The sequence below is a fragment of the Orycteropus afer genome, unplaced genomic scaffold (genome assembly GCF_000298275.1).
Source record: "Orycteropus afer afer isolate SDZICR_OR568_19922 unplaced genomic scaffold, OryAfe1.0 scaffold00049, whole genome shotgun sequence".
Lineage (NCBI taxonomy): Eukaryota > Metazoa > Chordata > Mammalia > Tubulidentata > Orycteropodidae > Orycteropus > Orycteropus afer.
In genome coordinates this window covers 11,947,962-11,962,686 of record NW_006921636.1, presented here as the reverse complement: position 1 = coordinate 11,962,686, position 14,725 = coordinate 11,947,962, and the positions used below count along the sequence as shown (strand labels likewise).

Sequence of the window (14,725 nt, the reverse complement as noted above, 5' to 3'; positions counted from 1 at the left end):
TCTCTTCCCCATTTAATGGATTTGGGGCCTTTGTCAAAGATCAGCTGACTATAGGTTGATGGATCTATATCTGGGTTCTCAATTCTATTCCGTAAGTATTTTTTTTTTTTTTTTTTAAGATTAATTTCTAAAATAGCGAGTAGGCTTCAGGCTTACAGCCTTGGTAGGTGGCAATGTCTCGCTAGATTTTAGTAACATTATTTAATATAGTTAAACCTGACATGATTTGCTTTAATGAAACTTCACTGGTGCCATGCATTTATTTTCACAGTTACATTCCATTTGTGGCAAGTAGTCTTGACTATCCTATTTATAGTAGTGATACCAAGTTTTCTTTTGAAACAAATTTATTTCTATACAAAAGTGAGTTCATTCGAAGAAAAACATTAGGGAAATATGAGTACAGGCAGTACACAAAATATCATGACTGTTTTGCAGGCGTGGCAAAAATAGTGACAGAGGTACATACGTGGACTAATCTTAAAACACTCCTGCTAGAACATAGGTTCTTGGTGGTTGGGCTGCCTGAAGGAGGGTACAGGGCTTCCCAAAGAGGGGGCTGCCTGGATTTGAACTTGGAGGTCAAGGAGAAAATAGGGAAAGGCAGAGGGGGACAGGCATTTTAGGTGGAAGGAACAGCACGTGCAGAGGGTTGAGAGAGAAGCGAGCTTTCGAGGGGCCAGAAGCTCCATGTGGCAGCAGCATAGGGTGCTCAGGTGGTGGATTGAGAGGAGCACCTTCGAGGTCAGACTGTGGAGACCCTTGACACTTGGGAGGAGGAACACGGGGGTGGGCAGGTTGCAGGGGAAATGACATCAGATCAGTGTTTGATCAGAAGGTTGGGGTTTCTGTTGGCAGAGATGGTGCTGTCCGGGTGTCAGGGTCCCAGGCCCCCCACTGTCACCTGTTCCTCCTGGGATCCCCACCCTGAGGGTCAGAGCTGTGGATCCTGAACCAGAATTAGCCTGCAGAGAGACAGAAGAAGGAAAGGGTTAACACCTCCCAATGTGGGACTCTGGGTTTGAGTTTAATCTCCCAGCAAGGCAGAACTCCAACCCCCTTCAAAAAGGGCAAACTGAAGCCCAGACCAGTGTAGGGGGTGAAGGGCACACAGCAGGTCCAATAAGAGAACAAAGACTTCCCGTGCCTCTGTCATCCTAACAGGACCCTCCCTCTCCAACCCGTTCTCCAACTCTGGGCCCGGGGAGACCGGGCTTCTGGGGAGGTATCCTATTGGGTTTGTTAAGCTGGGGCTCTGAGAGCAGAGGTACCTGCCCCAGGTATGCAGGAGCCATACCTCTGGCAGGGTCTCGGCAGTCCCGCCCGCAGGCGCCCTGGCAGCACCGCTTGTGGCCTGAGCAGTCCGAGTCCTTGTGGCACAGGTGCTGTGTGGGGCTCAGGCAGCGCAGGTGGACCTCGGGGCAGCTGCCCTGCTTCACTGCAACACAGGGGCCTGGGTGAGCCCTGCCTGTGCCCACCAGCCTCGGGAGGTGTAGGGGTCAGCAGGGTGGGGTGGGGCACTTACCCAAGACCCTGGGGAGGCACTGGCGGAAGCAAGCTCGGTAGCAGCACTTCTTGTGGGTGGGACACTGGCTGTCATTCACGCACTGGTCAGGCACTGATAGGAGGCAGGGCCCATCGTCCGGCGGACAGCCCCCCCATTTCTCTGTAAAAAACAAACAAAAAAATAAACCCACATCTTGCAGGTGGAGGCCCCTCAGGGTGAGGTGCTATGCGCAGGCCTGGGACTCACAACTGAACTCTCTACCCTTATGCTTGCTTGCCATTGACACAGGTCTCTTTGCTACTCTGAGCCTCAGTTACCTGTCGGTGAAGCAGGAAGCTGGACACCTGCCTCCCAGGGATCCCTCTGGCCGTCTTTCTGCTTCGTGGCTCCTGATCTGCTCCACACCGTTTCCCTCCGCAGGGCCCTTGCCTGGGGTGTGCCTTTGCCTGACTCTCTTCTGCACTCCGCTCACCTGGTCAGCTCCCTAGGTATCTGCTGAAACCTCACGTCCTCAGGGAGCCCTCCTCTCAGCTCAGATCAGCTAGCGTAGCCCCCCTGCCCCTTACACTCCCCAAGTATCCTTCTTTCAGAGTCTGTCCCCCTAAATCACTGTGTCTGCATCCCTTCACTTGGCAGGGGGCCGTGTGAGCAGACACCATGCCTGCTTTGCTCACCATTAGACCCTAGCACAGTGCTTGGTGCAGAATGCCAGGGCTCCTTGACTTTCAGAAAGCAAGGCCTTTGACATGAGATGAAACCTTGCCTGCATGTCAGCAATTGTCAGCCTTGTCATGTGGCCACAGGGACGTTGCATTGTATGGCACTGGTCACTGTCACAGGTGGCATTGTTTCAGGGGCTGGGTATTAACTCAGTCTTTGAGGTGTTTCTCCGACTAGCTGTAGAGTCTGCATGGTTCTGTCCCAGGGCTCATGTAACCCCTTCTCTTGTTGGGATTTTGGGCCAGTTTGGGATTTCAGTGCAAAGGTTTGAAATCAGTATTTCAGTCCACTGAGAGGGAGAAACCAAGGTGTGAAAGGGGCAGGGACTTGAGACCCACACGGCCTGAGCTAGGCCTATGAATCCTTGTCTCCCAGGGTCATCCTCCCTCTGCCCTCCTCTACCCTGGGCTCTGGCTGGCACTGAGCCTTAGGGAAGGGGGCTGGATCCAGCCAACCTTCCACTCAACTGCCCAGCAGTGGCTGCATCCAATGCTGTGATTTCCCTCAGTGTCTTCTTTTTCTGCCTCTAGCCTCCTGCCTGGGTGCTGGCTGCATACATAGTGGGGCGCTTCAGGAAGTGCTCCACTTCAGCCATTGGATGGGGCTGGTTTGGATTGAATTGTTGCCCCCTTCTGGAGAAAGAGCAACTTAGCCTGTAAGGGCGTCCCCTACTCTGATGAGTGGCTTCTCCCCCAGGCTGGAGGTGGGATGGGACCTGGGAGACAACCTGCAGCCCGGGGCTTAGTCCTGAACTCACAAGCCCAGGCCAGAGGAAGAGTGGGTCAAAGGAGCTGCCTGACTCAGAGCAGGCAGCAGCCTGTGGCTGGAGCAGGACAGGCTGGGCGGGTGATAGAGTCAGGGAGAGCTTCTGGGAGGTGGGGACGGGGTCTGAACCTTGGGGAAGACAGACAGATGAGGGAGTATGAGAAGTGGCATTTCAAGTGGAAATTGTGCAGGTGGGATTGAAAACGTGGAGTGTGCAGGGACAGTGAGAGGGCCTGCAAAGTCACCCTCAACTCTGTTCACCTGCCTTTCCTGACCCTCCCTCCAAAGCCAGGTTCCCCGTCACAGGTGTATGCATGGTGGCACAGTCATGCACACACACTGTCATACAGATGTGTGCCCAGCTCGTTCCGAGTTGACTCTGACTCACGGTGACCTTGTGTGTCAGAGTAGAGCCTGCTCCACGGGGTCTTCAGTGGCTGATTTTCCAGAAATCCTGGGGACTTCCTGCCTCTCTTCCAGGGAGCCTCTGGGTGGACTTTACCTCCAACCTTTCAGTTAAGAAGTAGGTCTGCAGGCCTTTCTTCCAGGGAGCCTCTGGGTGCCTCCGACCTCCATCTTTTGGGTTAGCAGCCAAATGCTTATCTGTTTGCACCACCCAAGGACTCTACCCAGAGATGTGTAGACTCGGAATACAGTTACCACACCCAAATACAGTTAAATATTTATATGTTTGTACACACGGACCTGCATGCACACAGAGAATCCAATGGACAACACACATAGGTGCATTAAACAGTTTACTGTAGAGCTAGTGACCATGTGAAATTGCTGATATTCAACTTGTTTGATCTACAAAAACAGCAATTTCATGTGGTTCAAACTAATATGTATACACATTCAGGCATACGTACACTGCGGTTAAGTCAATTCTGATCCCCATTGGGTTTCTAAGGCACTAAATCTTTATGGAAGTAAATGGGCCTGTTATCCTTCTGGGGAGAGGTTGGTGGGTTTGAACCATCAGTCTTCTGGTTAGTAGTCAAATGCCTTAGGGACTGCATTAACCAGAACTCCTTATATTCAGACATATAGATAGTTATTATGTATGTATAAATGAAGATAAATAAATATAAATGAAAGTAAAGAAATCATATTTATTCATATGAACCAGGACATAGACATATAGTCTAAATACAGATATAGAGAGTGTCATGTACACTGCCTACGAAGAGCCCTGGTGGCACAGTGGTTAAGTGCTTGGAGCCCACCAGCAGCACCTAGGAAGAAAGACCTGTGATCTGCTTCCATAAAGATACAGCCAGGAAAGCCCTGTGGGGCAGATGTGCTCTGTCACGTGTGGTTGCTGTGAGTCAGAATGGACCGGATAGCACCTACCAACAACAGCATACATGCTTGCACACGTGGATGTGTACGCAGATGTTTACATATACACATGTGCACATACACAGTCATATATATAAAAATACATATATGTGTGGAGCAGAGACATAGACACATATACACGTTCATACACACACAAACACAAGCACAAAACTACACAGATATATTCACCAATAGCATATAAGCACTTACTGTGTACCAGGGGCCGTGCCAGGCACTGAGTAAGTTGGGAAGGGGGCTTATTAACAGAGGTGGCTGCGATTCCGCAGATAACAAATCAGGACTCCCCTTCCCTCAACCCTGTCATCGTTTCCCATTGCCTGGAATTCTCCCGAGAGCCAGGACAGATGCCGTATGGGAGAGAAATCTGAGAAGGATGGGGATGGATCAGCTGCAGGAGATAACAGATGTGTCAGACGTACACATAGTATGTCACACGTGGCCCTGCAGGGAGGTTCCCCCTTGTGCAGCACCGATGGTACGCCAGGCCTTCGGAAGTGCCGTAATTACTCAGGAGACCATTTAGTCCTGAGGAAGGCGTCAGACCCCATTTTACAAGGAGTGCGTTTGGGAGACCTGCACTCAAATGCCACCTTTGACTCTAGGTCAGAGTCAGTCTGTGGCCTTGGGCAAGTCATTCTCCCACTGTGCCTCTGCGTCCTTCTGTGGATGAAAGCAGCCCAGCATTGCTGAGTCGCAGTGAGCAGTGATGGCGGTGTGGGAATCACAGCTGGCCCTGGGCCTGGCCTGGGGACTTCCTGCCTCCCTTCCTTCCTCAGCCCGGGGGGTCTCTGAGCAGCCTCCTCCCCAAAGTGCTCACGCCCCAGGAGGAGACCCTTGCCTCTAAGGAAGCTTAGTTAGAGTAGATGGAAGGAGAAGATGCGAGGAACTGCTCCCCAGAGAGGAGTCCTGTTCTATTACTGTCCTCTTCCCCAAGGCAGAGCCAAGGCTGCAGGTGTGAATGTAGGTCAGAGTGTCCCAACCCCAGGAGGACCTGGCGGTAGGCACCGTGCCCACACGGGGAGGCACCTGTGTAGCCATTCTGGCTGCTTCGCCTCCCTCGCTTGTCAACAGGCCCACCCCAGGGAGGGGATTCTGTTGTGGTTGAGCCTCCTCAAAATAGACCCTACAAACTGCACCCCCACTTGGCTCTCCTGTCCCTTCCCTAGATGGCATTGGGTTACAGGGAGGGTCAGAGAACGCCTGTCATCACCCTGCCATGTGGACCCACCATCACGGAGACCACACACACACACACACACACGCGCGCAGATGATAGGCAGGCACAGACACTTGAGAAACTGGCAGAAAGACCCATCCAGATACAGGCATAGGCAGGCTGCCAGAGATACAAAAAAAAAAAACACAAGCTGCTGGAAGATCTGGTAGAGGGCCGGCATGCAGTATCCACGGATGCACACACACGGGCACACACACGCTCACACGCGCACACACATTCTCGCTGTATTACCTGCCTTCCTCAGACCCCACTCTCCCCAGAGAACGGAAACCACCTGGCCTCTGGAGAAGACTCGAATCCAGGCCAGAGATTCGCAGAGGAGATGGGTGAACCCTTCACAGGTGACTTCACAGTCTGTTCACCAGGTCTTTCTGTCTGTCTGTGTGTCTCATTTTCAACTCAACTCCCTTTCTTTGCAGCTTCTGACCTAGTGCTGGATGCTTCCCCAGACCCCTCGAGAACTTCCCAGCCACCTTACCCTCACTCACCTGCCTTCCTCCGGCCCCAGGCAGCAGGCAGCTGGCTCCCCAAAACCAGGAGGGCCACCAGGAGGAGGAGGCGCTGGGCTCTCATGTTTCTGCTGTGGGCCCTCAAATTAGTGCCTGCAGCCCCAGGGAGCCTGGAGTAGCTGAGTCAGGGAAGGAAGGAGAGGGGTTGGACAGAGTGGCACGTGTAGGCCTTGTCGTAGCCCCGCCGCCACCCAAGGGCTTCAATGCAAGGGGTTGCTTATGCAAGAGCCGATGGCAGGCAGGGTGGGGCAGATCCTGGGTGTGGTGAGACTAGGATCCAGTCCTGCCTGTATCGTTGACTTGAGCTGTGACCTTGGGCAAGTTTTGTCTCTTTGGGCCTCAGTTTACCTCATCCGTATAAAGGGTGAAGGAGCTCTGGTGATATGATGGTTAAGGCATTTGGCTACTAAGCCAGAGGTTGGTAGTTTGAAACCATCATCTGCTTTGTGGAAGAAAACCGAGGCAGTCTGCTTCTGTAAATATTTACAGCCTTGGAAACCTAACGGGTCGTTATGAGTTAGAATCAACTCAATGGCATGGGTTTGGTTTTTGGTTTTGGTTTTGTTTTGGCCTAAAGGTGAGGAGGCTGAATCAGAAGCTCTCTTTTCTGGCTTTCTGGGATCTCGAGTTCCTGGGTGGTACAAACAGATCTGCATGCACATGGCGTCACCATGAGTCGCAATCCACTTGGAGGCAAGTGTCTTCTTACTGTCTTGAAGCCCTAGCAATGGCTCAGGCAAGAGAGAGAAGTCAGCTATGGGATGGCAGGGAGAGATTTGTGGATGCCTGGGAATGGAGACAGCATTAAGGATTAGGGTCAGAGTTTCCTGCTGGCAAAGGCTGGCCCAGGCTGGCCCTGGTAGGGGTGGCCAGCCCTGGCCTGGCCTGTTAGACCCTGTGAATGAAAGGCAGAGAGGCTACTCCACCTTTGGTGAGATCACCTCTTGTGGCATCTGGTAGACTGTCCCCTGCCTGGGCTGCTGTAGCTGTCTGGGGTTGTATCAGATGTAGGTGGCCTCTGGGCCCCTATCCTTGGCCCTAAGGATACTAACAAAAAAATATCATCTCAGCCAGGGACCCCACTTTGGATTTGACATCTGTGATGCTACTTTCTGCATTTGGTGGAGGAGAGGGCCCTGGGCTTGGTGCCCCAAACAGAAACTCGGCAGAAGCATAGTATCGTATCAGGACGGGAGGTGATCAAATCCATCCTCTGTGCCCTCTCATTTGAAAAATGAGGAAGCTGTGGGCCAGAGATGGGAGGAGACTGGCCCAAGGGCACCCAGCTAGTTCCTGACTAAGCTCAGGCTTCCAGCATTGCCTCCTCATGATTCTCATCCAGTTTCTGAGCCCTGGAAGCAGGGCAGGACATGTGACCCTGAAGAAGGAAGGTGACATTCCAGTGCCTGTCACGCACCCATTCCTATCCAGGAAAGCCAGGAAATTCTTCCTTGCATTTAATTTGAATCCCTCATTCTGCCTTCAAAGCCCTCAGAAAAAGAGGAACCCTGTCTTCGTGGGTAGCTCTGGTGGCGTAATGCCTAAGGCATTTGACTGCTACCCGGAAAGCTGGCAGTTCAAACCCACCAGCCACTCCTTGGAAGGAAGGTTGGACGATCTACTTCCGTAGTGATACTGCCTCGGAAACCCAAGGAGGGGTCACTATGAGTCGGATCCAATTCGACAGCAATGAGTTTGTCTTTTTTTTTTCTTTTTTTGGTTTTGTCTTCTGTGATCTGATACCACTTTGGGAATTCTCCCCCCCCCCAGCTTTATTTTAGAGGAAAAATTTATGAAGCTAATTTTTTTTCCTCATTACAAATTATACATGTTCATTGAAAACAGGCTTTTTCAACTAAGATTATTTTGTAGGCATTTTCCTATATCATGAAGTGTTCCCCACTGTAATTTTCTGATGGTTACCGAGGATTTTGTGAGATCAGTATGCCAAAATGTATGAATCAGTCCCCTATTCAAAACATGTAGGTCTTTCCAGTTTTTCACTCAGAAATAAAGCTGTGGTAACAGTCTTTTAACATATATTTTGGCATACATCTCTGACTGTTTCCTTAGGGCAAATTTGTCAAAGTGGGAATGCTGGCCTGAGCGTTTTCAGGCTTTGCATATATGTGGTCAAATTGCATTTGAGGGGGGAGGTACAGGCGTGTATGAGAGCCTCCACCCACTCTGCAGTAGACATCTGTTTCTGTCTGCCCAGCATCCCTTCATTTGGTGGAGCCATTGCTTCCGGCTCCTGTAATTGTTTGGCTACCAGTCATCTGGTATGTCTTTTATCACAGTGATGGCACTTGACCCAGGTTAGACCCCCCAGACTCTCCGTCCACTGGCTCTATTTGAACCCTGACCAGAGAAGGCAGTGCGCTGAAGAGAATGACCCAGAGTCCAGGTACCATTGCTCACAACCAAATACCCTTAACAGATACACTCACTGACCAGGACAGTAAGTCAATACATAAATAATACACAAACACCTTTGCCAATGAAAAATCATGTTATTTCAGCTTGGCTGCCTTGAGTACTAGTGAGAGTGAGTATTTCTTACAGTGGTCAGTTATATTTCTTCTTTTGTGAATTTCATGTTTTTGTATTTTGCCTACTTTTATTGGAGGTCCTTTCATGTTTATTACTGATTTTTAAGAGCTGTATATATATGTGAAGGACACCATTAATTTGTCATACATGAGACAGTATAGCAAAGTATTTAGCACTTGGATACTGGAGTCACACATAACTGTTTTTAAATCCTAGTTCATTGACTTTAGACAAGGTACTTAACTTTTCTAAGGTTCAGTATAAACCAAACCACACTCATGCTGTCGAGTCATTTGTGACTCACAGTGACCCCTCCTTGGGTTTCTGAGGCAGTATCTCTATGGAAATAGATTGCCCAGTCTTCCTTCTGAGGGGTGGCTGGTAGGTTTGAACTGCCAGCCTTCTGGTTAGCAGTCAAATGCCTTAGTCACTACGCCACCAGAGCTCCCAAGCTTCAGTATAATCTTCCATAAAAAACAGATACTATTTTTAAGATCAACCACTCAGCTGTCAATTTGCCCTACTGTGGTGGCTTACATGTTGCTGTGGGACTGGAGGCTGTACCACGAGTATTTCAGATACCAGCAGGATCACTCAAGGTGGACAGGTTTCAGTGGAGCTTCCAGACTAAGACAGACTCAGAAGAAGGAAGGGGCCATTGACTTCTCAAAGAATTGGCCAGTGAAAATCTTATGAATAGCAGTGAAACACTGATATATTACTGGAAAACTTTATGAATAGCCCTGAGACATTGATATAGTGGTGAAAGATGAGCCCCTCATCAGAAGGTGCTCAAAATACAGTTGGAGAAGAGCTGCCTCCTCAAAGTAGAGTTGACCTTAATGATGTGGATGGAGTAAAGCTTTCAGGACCTTCCCTTGCTGATAGGGCATGACTCAAAATGAGAAGAAATAGCTGCAAGCATCCATTAATAATCAGAATGTGAAATGTACAAAATATGAATGTAGGAAAATCAGAAGTTGCCAAAAATGAAATGGAACACATAAAGATAGATATCTTAGGCATTAGTGACCTGAAATGGACTGGTACTGGCCATTTTGAATCAGACAGTCATATGGTCTACTGTGCCAGGAATGACAAATTGAAGAGGAATGGGGTCACATTCATCATCACAAAGAATGTTTCAAGATCCTTCCTGCAGTACAGTGCTGTCAGGGATAGGATAATATCCATATCCCTACAAGGAAGACAAGTTAATACTACTAATACTCAAATTTATGCATCAATCATTGAAGCCAATGATGAAAAAATTAAAGATTTTTTACCAATTGCTGCAGTCTGAAATTGACCAAACGTGCAATCAACATGTATTGACAATTATTGGTGATTGGAATGCAAAAGTTGAAAATAAAGAATCATCATTGGTAGTTGAGAAAATATGGCCTTGGTGATAAAAATGTTGCCAGAGATCACATGATGGAGTTTTGCAGAACCAACAATTTATTCTTTGCAAATACCTATTTTCAACAACATAAATGTCAGCTCAACACATGGACCTCACCAGATGGAATACACATGAATCAGATCGACAACATCTGTGGAGAGAGGCAATGGAGAAGCTCATTATCTTCAGCCAAAACAAGGCCCAGAGCTGACTGTGGAACAGACCATCAATTGCTTATATGCAAGTTCTAGTTAAAGGTGAAGAAATTAAAACAAGTCCATGAGAGCCAAAATAGGACCTTGATTATATCCTGCTTGAATTTAGAGACCATCTGAAGAACAGATTTGATGCATTGAACACCAGTGGCTGAAAACCAGACAAGTTATGGATGACATCAAGAACATCATACAAGAAAAAGGCAAAAAGTCATTAAAAAGACAGGAAAGGAAGAAAAGACCAAAATGGATATCAGAAGAGACTCTGAAACTTGTTCTTGAATGGCGAATAGGTAAAGCACATGGAAAAAAATGACAAGATAATAGAGCTGAACAGAAGATTTCAAGGAGCAGCTCGAGAAGACAAAGTCAGTTATTATAATGAAATGTACAAAGACCTGAAGTTAGAAAGCCAGAAGGAAAGAACATGCTTGGCATTTCTCAAGCTAAAAGAACTGAAGAAAAATTCAAGCCTTGAGTTGCAGTATTGAAAGATTCTATGGGCAAAATATCGAATGATGCAGGAAACATCAAAAGATGATGGAAGAAATACAGAGTCACTGTACGAAAAAGAATTGGTCGATATCAATTATTTCAGGAGGTGGCATATGATCAAAAACCAATGGAATTGAAAGAAGAAAGTCGAAGCTACACTGAAGGAATTGGTGAAAAACAAGGCTCCAGGAATTAATGGAATACCTGTTAAGATGTTTCAACAAGCAGATGCTGCACAGGAGGCACACACTCATCTATGCCAAGTAAATTGGAAGACAGCTACCTGGCCAACTAACTGGAAGAGATCCACATTTGTATCCATTCCAAAGAAAGGTGACCCCACAGGATGTGGAAATTATTGAATAATACCATTAATACCACACGCAGGTAAAATTTTGCTGAAGGTTATTAAAAAAAAATGGTTGCAGCGATGTATTGACAGGGAACTGGCAGAAATGCAAGCTGGATTCAGAAGAGGATGTGGAACAAGGGATATCATTGCTGATGTCAGATGGATCTTGGCTCAAAGCCAAGAATACCAGAAAGATGTTTGTGTTTTATTGACTATGCAAAAGCATTTGACTGTGTGGATCGTAATAAATTACGGATAACATTGAGAAGAATGGTGTTCTGGTTACCTAGTGCCACTCTGACAGGAAATATACCACAAATGGGATGCTTGAACAAACAGGAGTTTATTCTCTTACAGTTCAGGAGGCTTTAAGTCCAAATTCAAAGTGCCAGGTTCTAGGGGCTATGTGAAAGCCCCTTGACCTTGAGCTTCAGCTCTGCCTCTTGCTCCCAGCCCACTGAAGCTAGAGGCATCTCTTCACTCAGACAGCTACTGGCTACTGAGGCTAACAAGCCCATGGTCAACAAAGATGATGGCACAGTCCCGATGTTACCAAACCACATGGCAGGCCATTCATTCAAGTCCATTGAAAGTTCCAAGGTTGGCAGAGCATGGCAGGCTGCTGAACAGTGACACAGCTACATGCAGGGTTCAAGTGTGCCATAAGCTAGAGACCATTCCCCCAAGGCTTCTGCTTATATACAGGAAGCAGACCACATTCCCTAAGGCAGCTACTCAGCTGCTCCCAGTAGTTTCCACCATGAAATTGATTACCAGTCTCATCATGGGGAATAATATATCCAGCTGCCCAGCCATTCAACCAGGCCCAGCCAAGTTGACACACAAACTGAACTGCTACAAATGAGAATTCCAGAACACTTAATTGTGCTCATGAGGAACCTGTACATAGATCAGGAGGTTGTCATTCAAACAGAACAAGGGAATACTGAATGGTTTAAAATTAGGAAGGGCATGCATCAGGGTTGTTTCCTTTCACCATACTTATTCAATCTGTATGCTGAGCAAATAATCTAAGAAGCTGGACTATATGAAGAAGAACACAGCATCAGGATTTGAGGAAGACATCCTGTGATATGCAGATGACACAGCTGAAAGTGAAGAGGACTTGAAGCACTTAATGATGAAGATTAAAGACTACAGTCTGCAGTATGGATTATACCTCAACATAAAGAAAATGAAAATCCTCACAACTGGACCAGTAAGCAGCATCATGATAAATGGAGAAAAGATTGAAGTTGTCAAAGACTTCCTATTACTTGATTCACAGTTAGCATCCATGGAAGCAGCAGTCAAGAAATCAGATGTCGTATTGCAGTAGGCAAATCTGCTGCAAAAGACCTCTTTAAAGTGCTGAAAAGCAAAGATGTCTCTCTGAAGACTAAGTTGTCCCTAACCCAAGACATGGTATTTTCAATCACCTCGGAAGACCTAAAAAGTATTGATGCTTTTGAGTTGTAGTGTTGGTGAAGAGTACTGAAAGTACCATGGACTGCCAAAAGAAGTAACAAATCTGTACTGGAAGAAGTGCAGCCGGAATGCTCCTTGGAAGCGAGAATGGCCAGACTTCGTCTCACCTACTTTGGTCATGTTATCAGAATGGACCATTCCCTAGAGAAGGATGTCATGCTTGGTAAAGTGGAGGGTCAGTGAAAAAGGGGAAGACCCTCAACACAATGGATTGACACAGTGGCTGCAACAATGAGCTCAGGTATCGCGAGGATTATGAGGCCAGCACAGGACCGGGCGGTGTTTTGTTCTGTTGTGTGTAGGGTTGCTGTGAGTTGGAGCCAACTCAGTGGCACCTAACAACACGTTTAAGATTGAATGCAATGAGCTTGATAAATGTTTATTTTAATCATATACTACAAATGTTTTTTCCTCTTTTTTGCTTTGTACCAGTTGTACATTTTCAAATCAGTCTTTATCATTTACGTTTTCTCTTTGCTTTTATGCTGAAAAAGTCTTTGATTTTGATGCCAGATAGCTATTCACTATGTTGTTGTTGTTGTTGTTGTTATGTGCCGTTGAGTTGGACCCGACTTATAGCAACCCCTCCTTGGGTTTCCGAGGCAGTATGACTACGGAAGTAGATTGCCCCATCTTCCTTCCGAGGCTGGTGTGTTTGAACCGCCAGCCTTCTGATTAGCAGTCAAGTGCCTTAGGCACTACACTACCAGAGCTATATTTACTTAAAATTCTTTTGTGATCTAAAAAAACATTAATTCTTTAGTCCAGCTGAAATTTGTTTTGGCATGGAGTGTGAGATAGAGAAATAACTTTACAAAAAGTTGTTTAACAATTGTCCCATTATCATTTAGTGAATAATGCAAACTTTTGACATTGATTGGAAATCAGAACTTTGTAAAACTCAAGTCTTACATGTAATGGGCTGTTTCTGTTCTTTTCCTTTGACTGTTTAGTCTTGCGCCCCTCCCACTGTAGTAATTGTAGCTTTACAACACGCTTTAGTAACTGGAGGGGTTAGTTACCCCTCATTAATCTACGTTTTCACTTTTCTATGTCACAAGCATTTTATTCTTCCATACAAACCTAGTAATCATTTTGCTCAGTTCCAAAAATCAATCCTTTTTCCTAACTTAAATTTTTATTGTGGTGAGATATGTGTAACAAAACATTTGCCAATTCAACAACTTTTTTTTTTTTTTTAACTTTGTGTTGTGATTTGGGTGAAAGGTTACAGAGCAAATTTGTTTTCCATTCAACAGTGCATACACAGTTTGTTTTGCGACATTGATTCAATGCCCACATTGTAACAGCTCTCTTCCCACTTTCTCCCTGTGAGCACCTTTTCCCTGTGTCCTTTCCTGTGGATTCGTGCCTTCTGAGCTTTCTTCCCGGGCAAATGCTGCCCTTCTCATCTCCCCTGGTTGATTGTTCTAAGAAGTGTGCCTCCCCAGTATAATTGTTTACCTCTCAGGCCTGTCTGTTGTTTGCCTGAAGGTGAAGCCACAGGAGTGAGTTTAGTTCCGGGCCTGAAGGATGACTAGGAGCCATAGTCCCATAGTCTAGGGGATTTCACTAGGCTCTGGCAGACCACTAATCCTGGTCTTTTTTTTTTTGGGGGGGGCGGGTGGCAGTAGAAGCCAGGCACCATCTAGTTCCTCTAGTCTCAGGGTCATGTAGACTGAGATTCCCATGGACCACTAACCACTTGGACTAATTGTTTCCATTTGCCGTTGTTTTCTTTCACTCTTTTTTGCTCCAGACCAGGAGAGACTAACAGTTTCATCTTACATGGCCACTTACAAGCTTTTAATACCCCAGCTGCTACTCATCAGAGTAGGATGTAGAACACTGTTTTTGTGTACTTTGTTATGCCAATTGAGCTTGATGTCCCTTGCATCAGTTGAGCTTGATGTCCTGATACGACAGGCCCAGTGACTCACTCCCTCAAGGTGTTTGGTTGTGGCTAAGAAGTTATCATAACTTTGTCCTTTATTATATATATGGACATTGTTATAGCACATACACAAATGTATGTAGAAATATCCGCCAAACTTACAAATAGTCATGGGCATATTCCCCTTTGCCTAGATGTACTTGATCGCTCAGCCTGTCTA

The 14,725-nt window shown here is 46.8% G+C and overlaps 1 protein-coding gene across 1 annotated transcript in view; it reads right to left on the bottom strand.

Annotated features, from left to right (window-relative positions):
• Window positions 1-6,167, bottom strand: part of WFDC5 (WAP four-disulfide core domain 5) — a 7,291-nt gene extending 1,124 nt beyond the window's left edge. The window contains exons 1-3 of the mRNA XM_007938455.1: window positions 6,083-6,167; window positions 1,526-1,666; window positions 1,298-1,438 (exon numbers count right to left, since the gene is read on the bottom strand). Of these exons, the coding sequence (XP_007936646.1) occupies window positions 1,298-1,438; window positions 1,526-1,666; window positions 6,083-6,167 (367 nt within the window). The remainder of the gene's footprint in view (window positions 1-1,297; window positions 1,439-1,525; window positions 1,667-6,082) is intronic.
• Window positions 6,168-14,725: the final 8,558 nt, after the last annotated feature.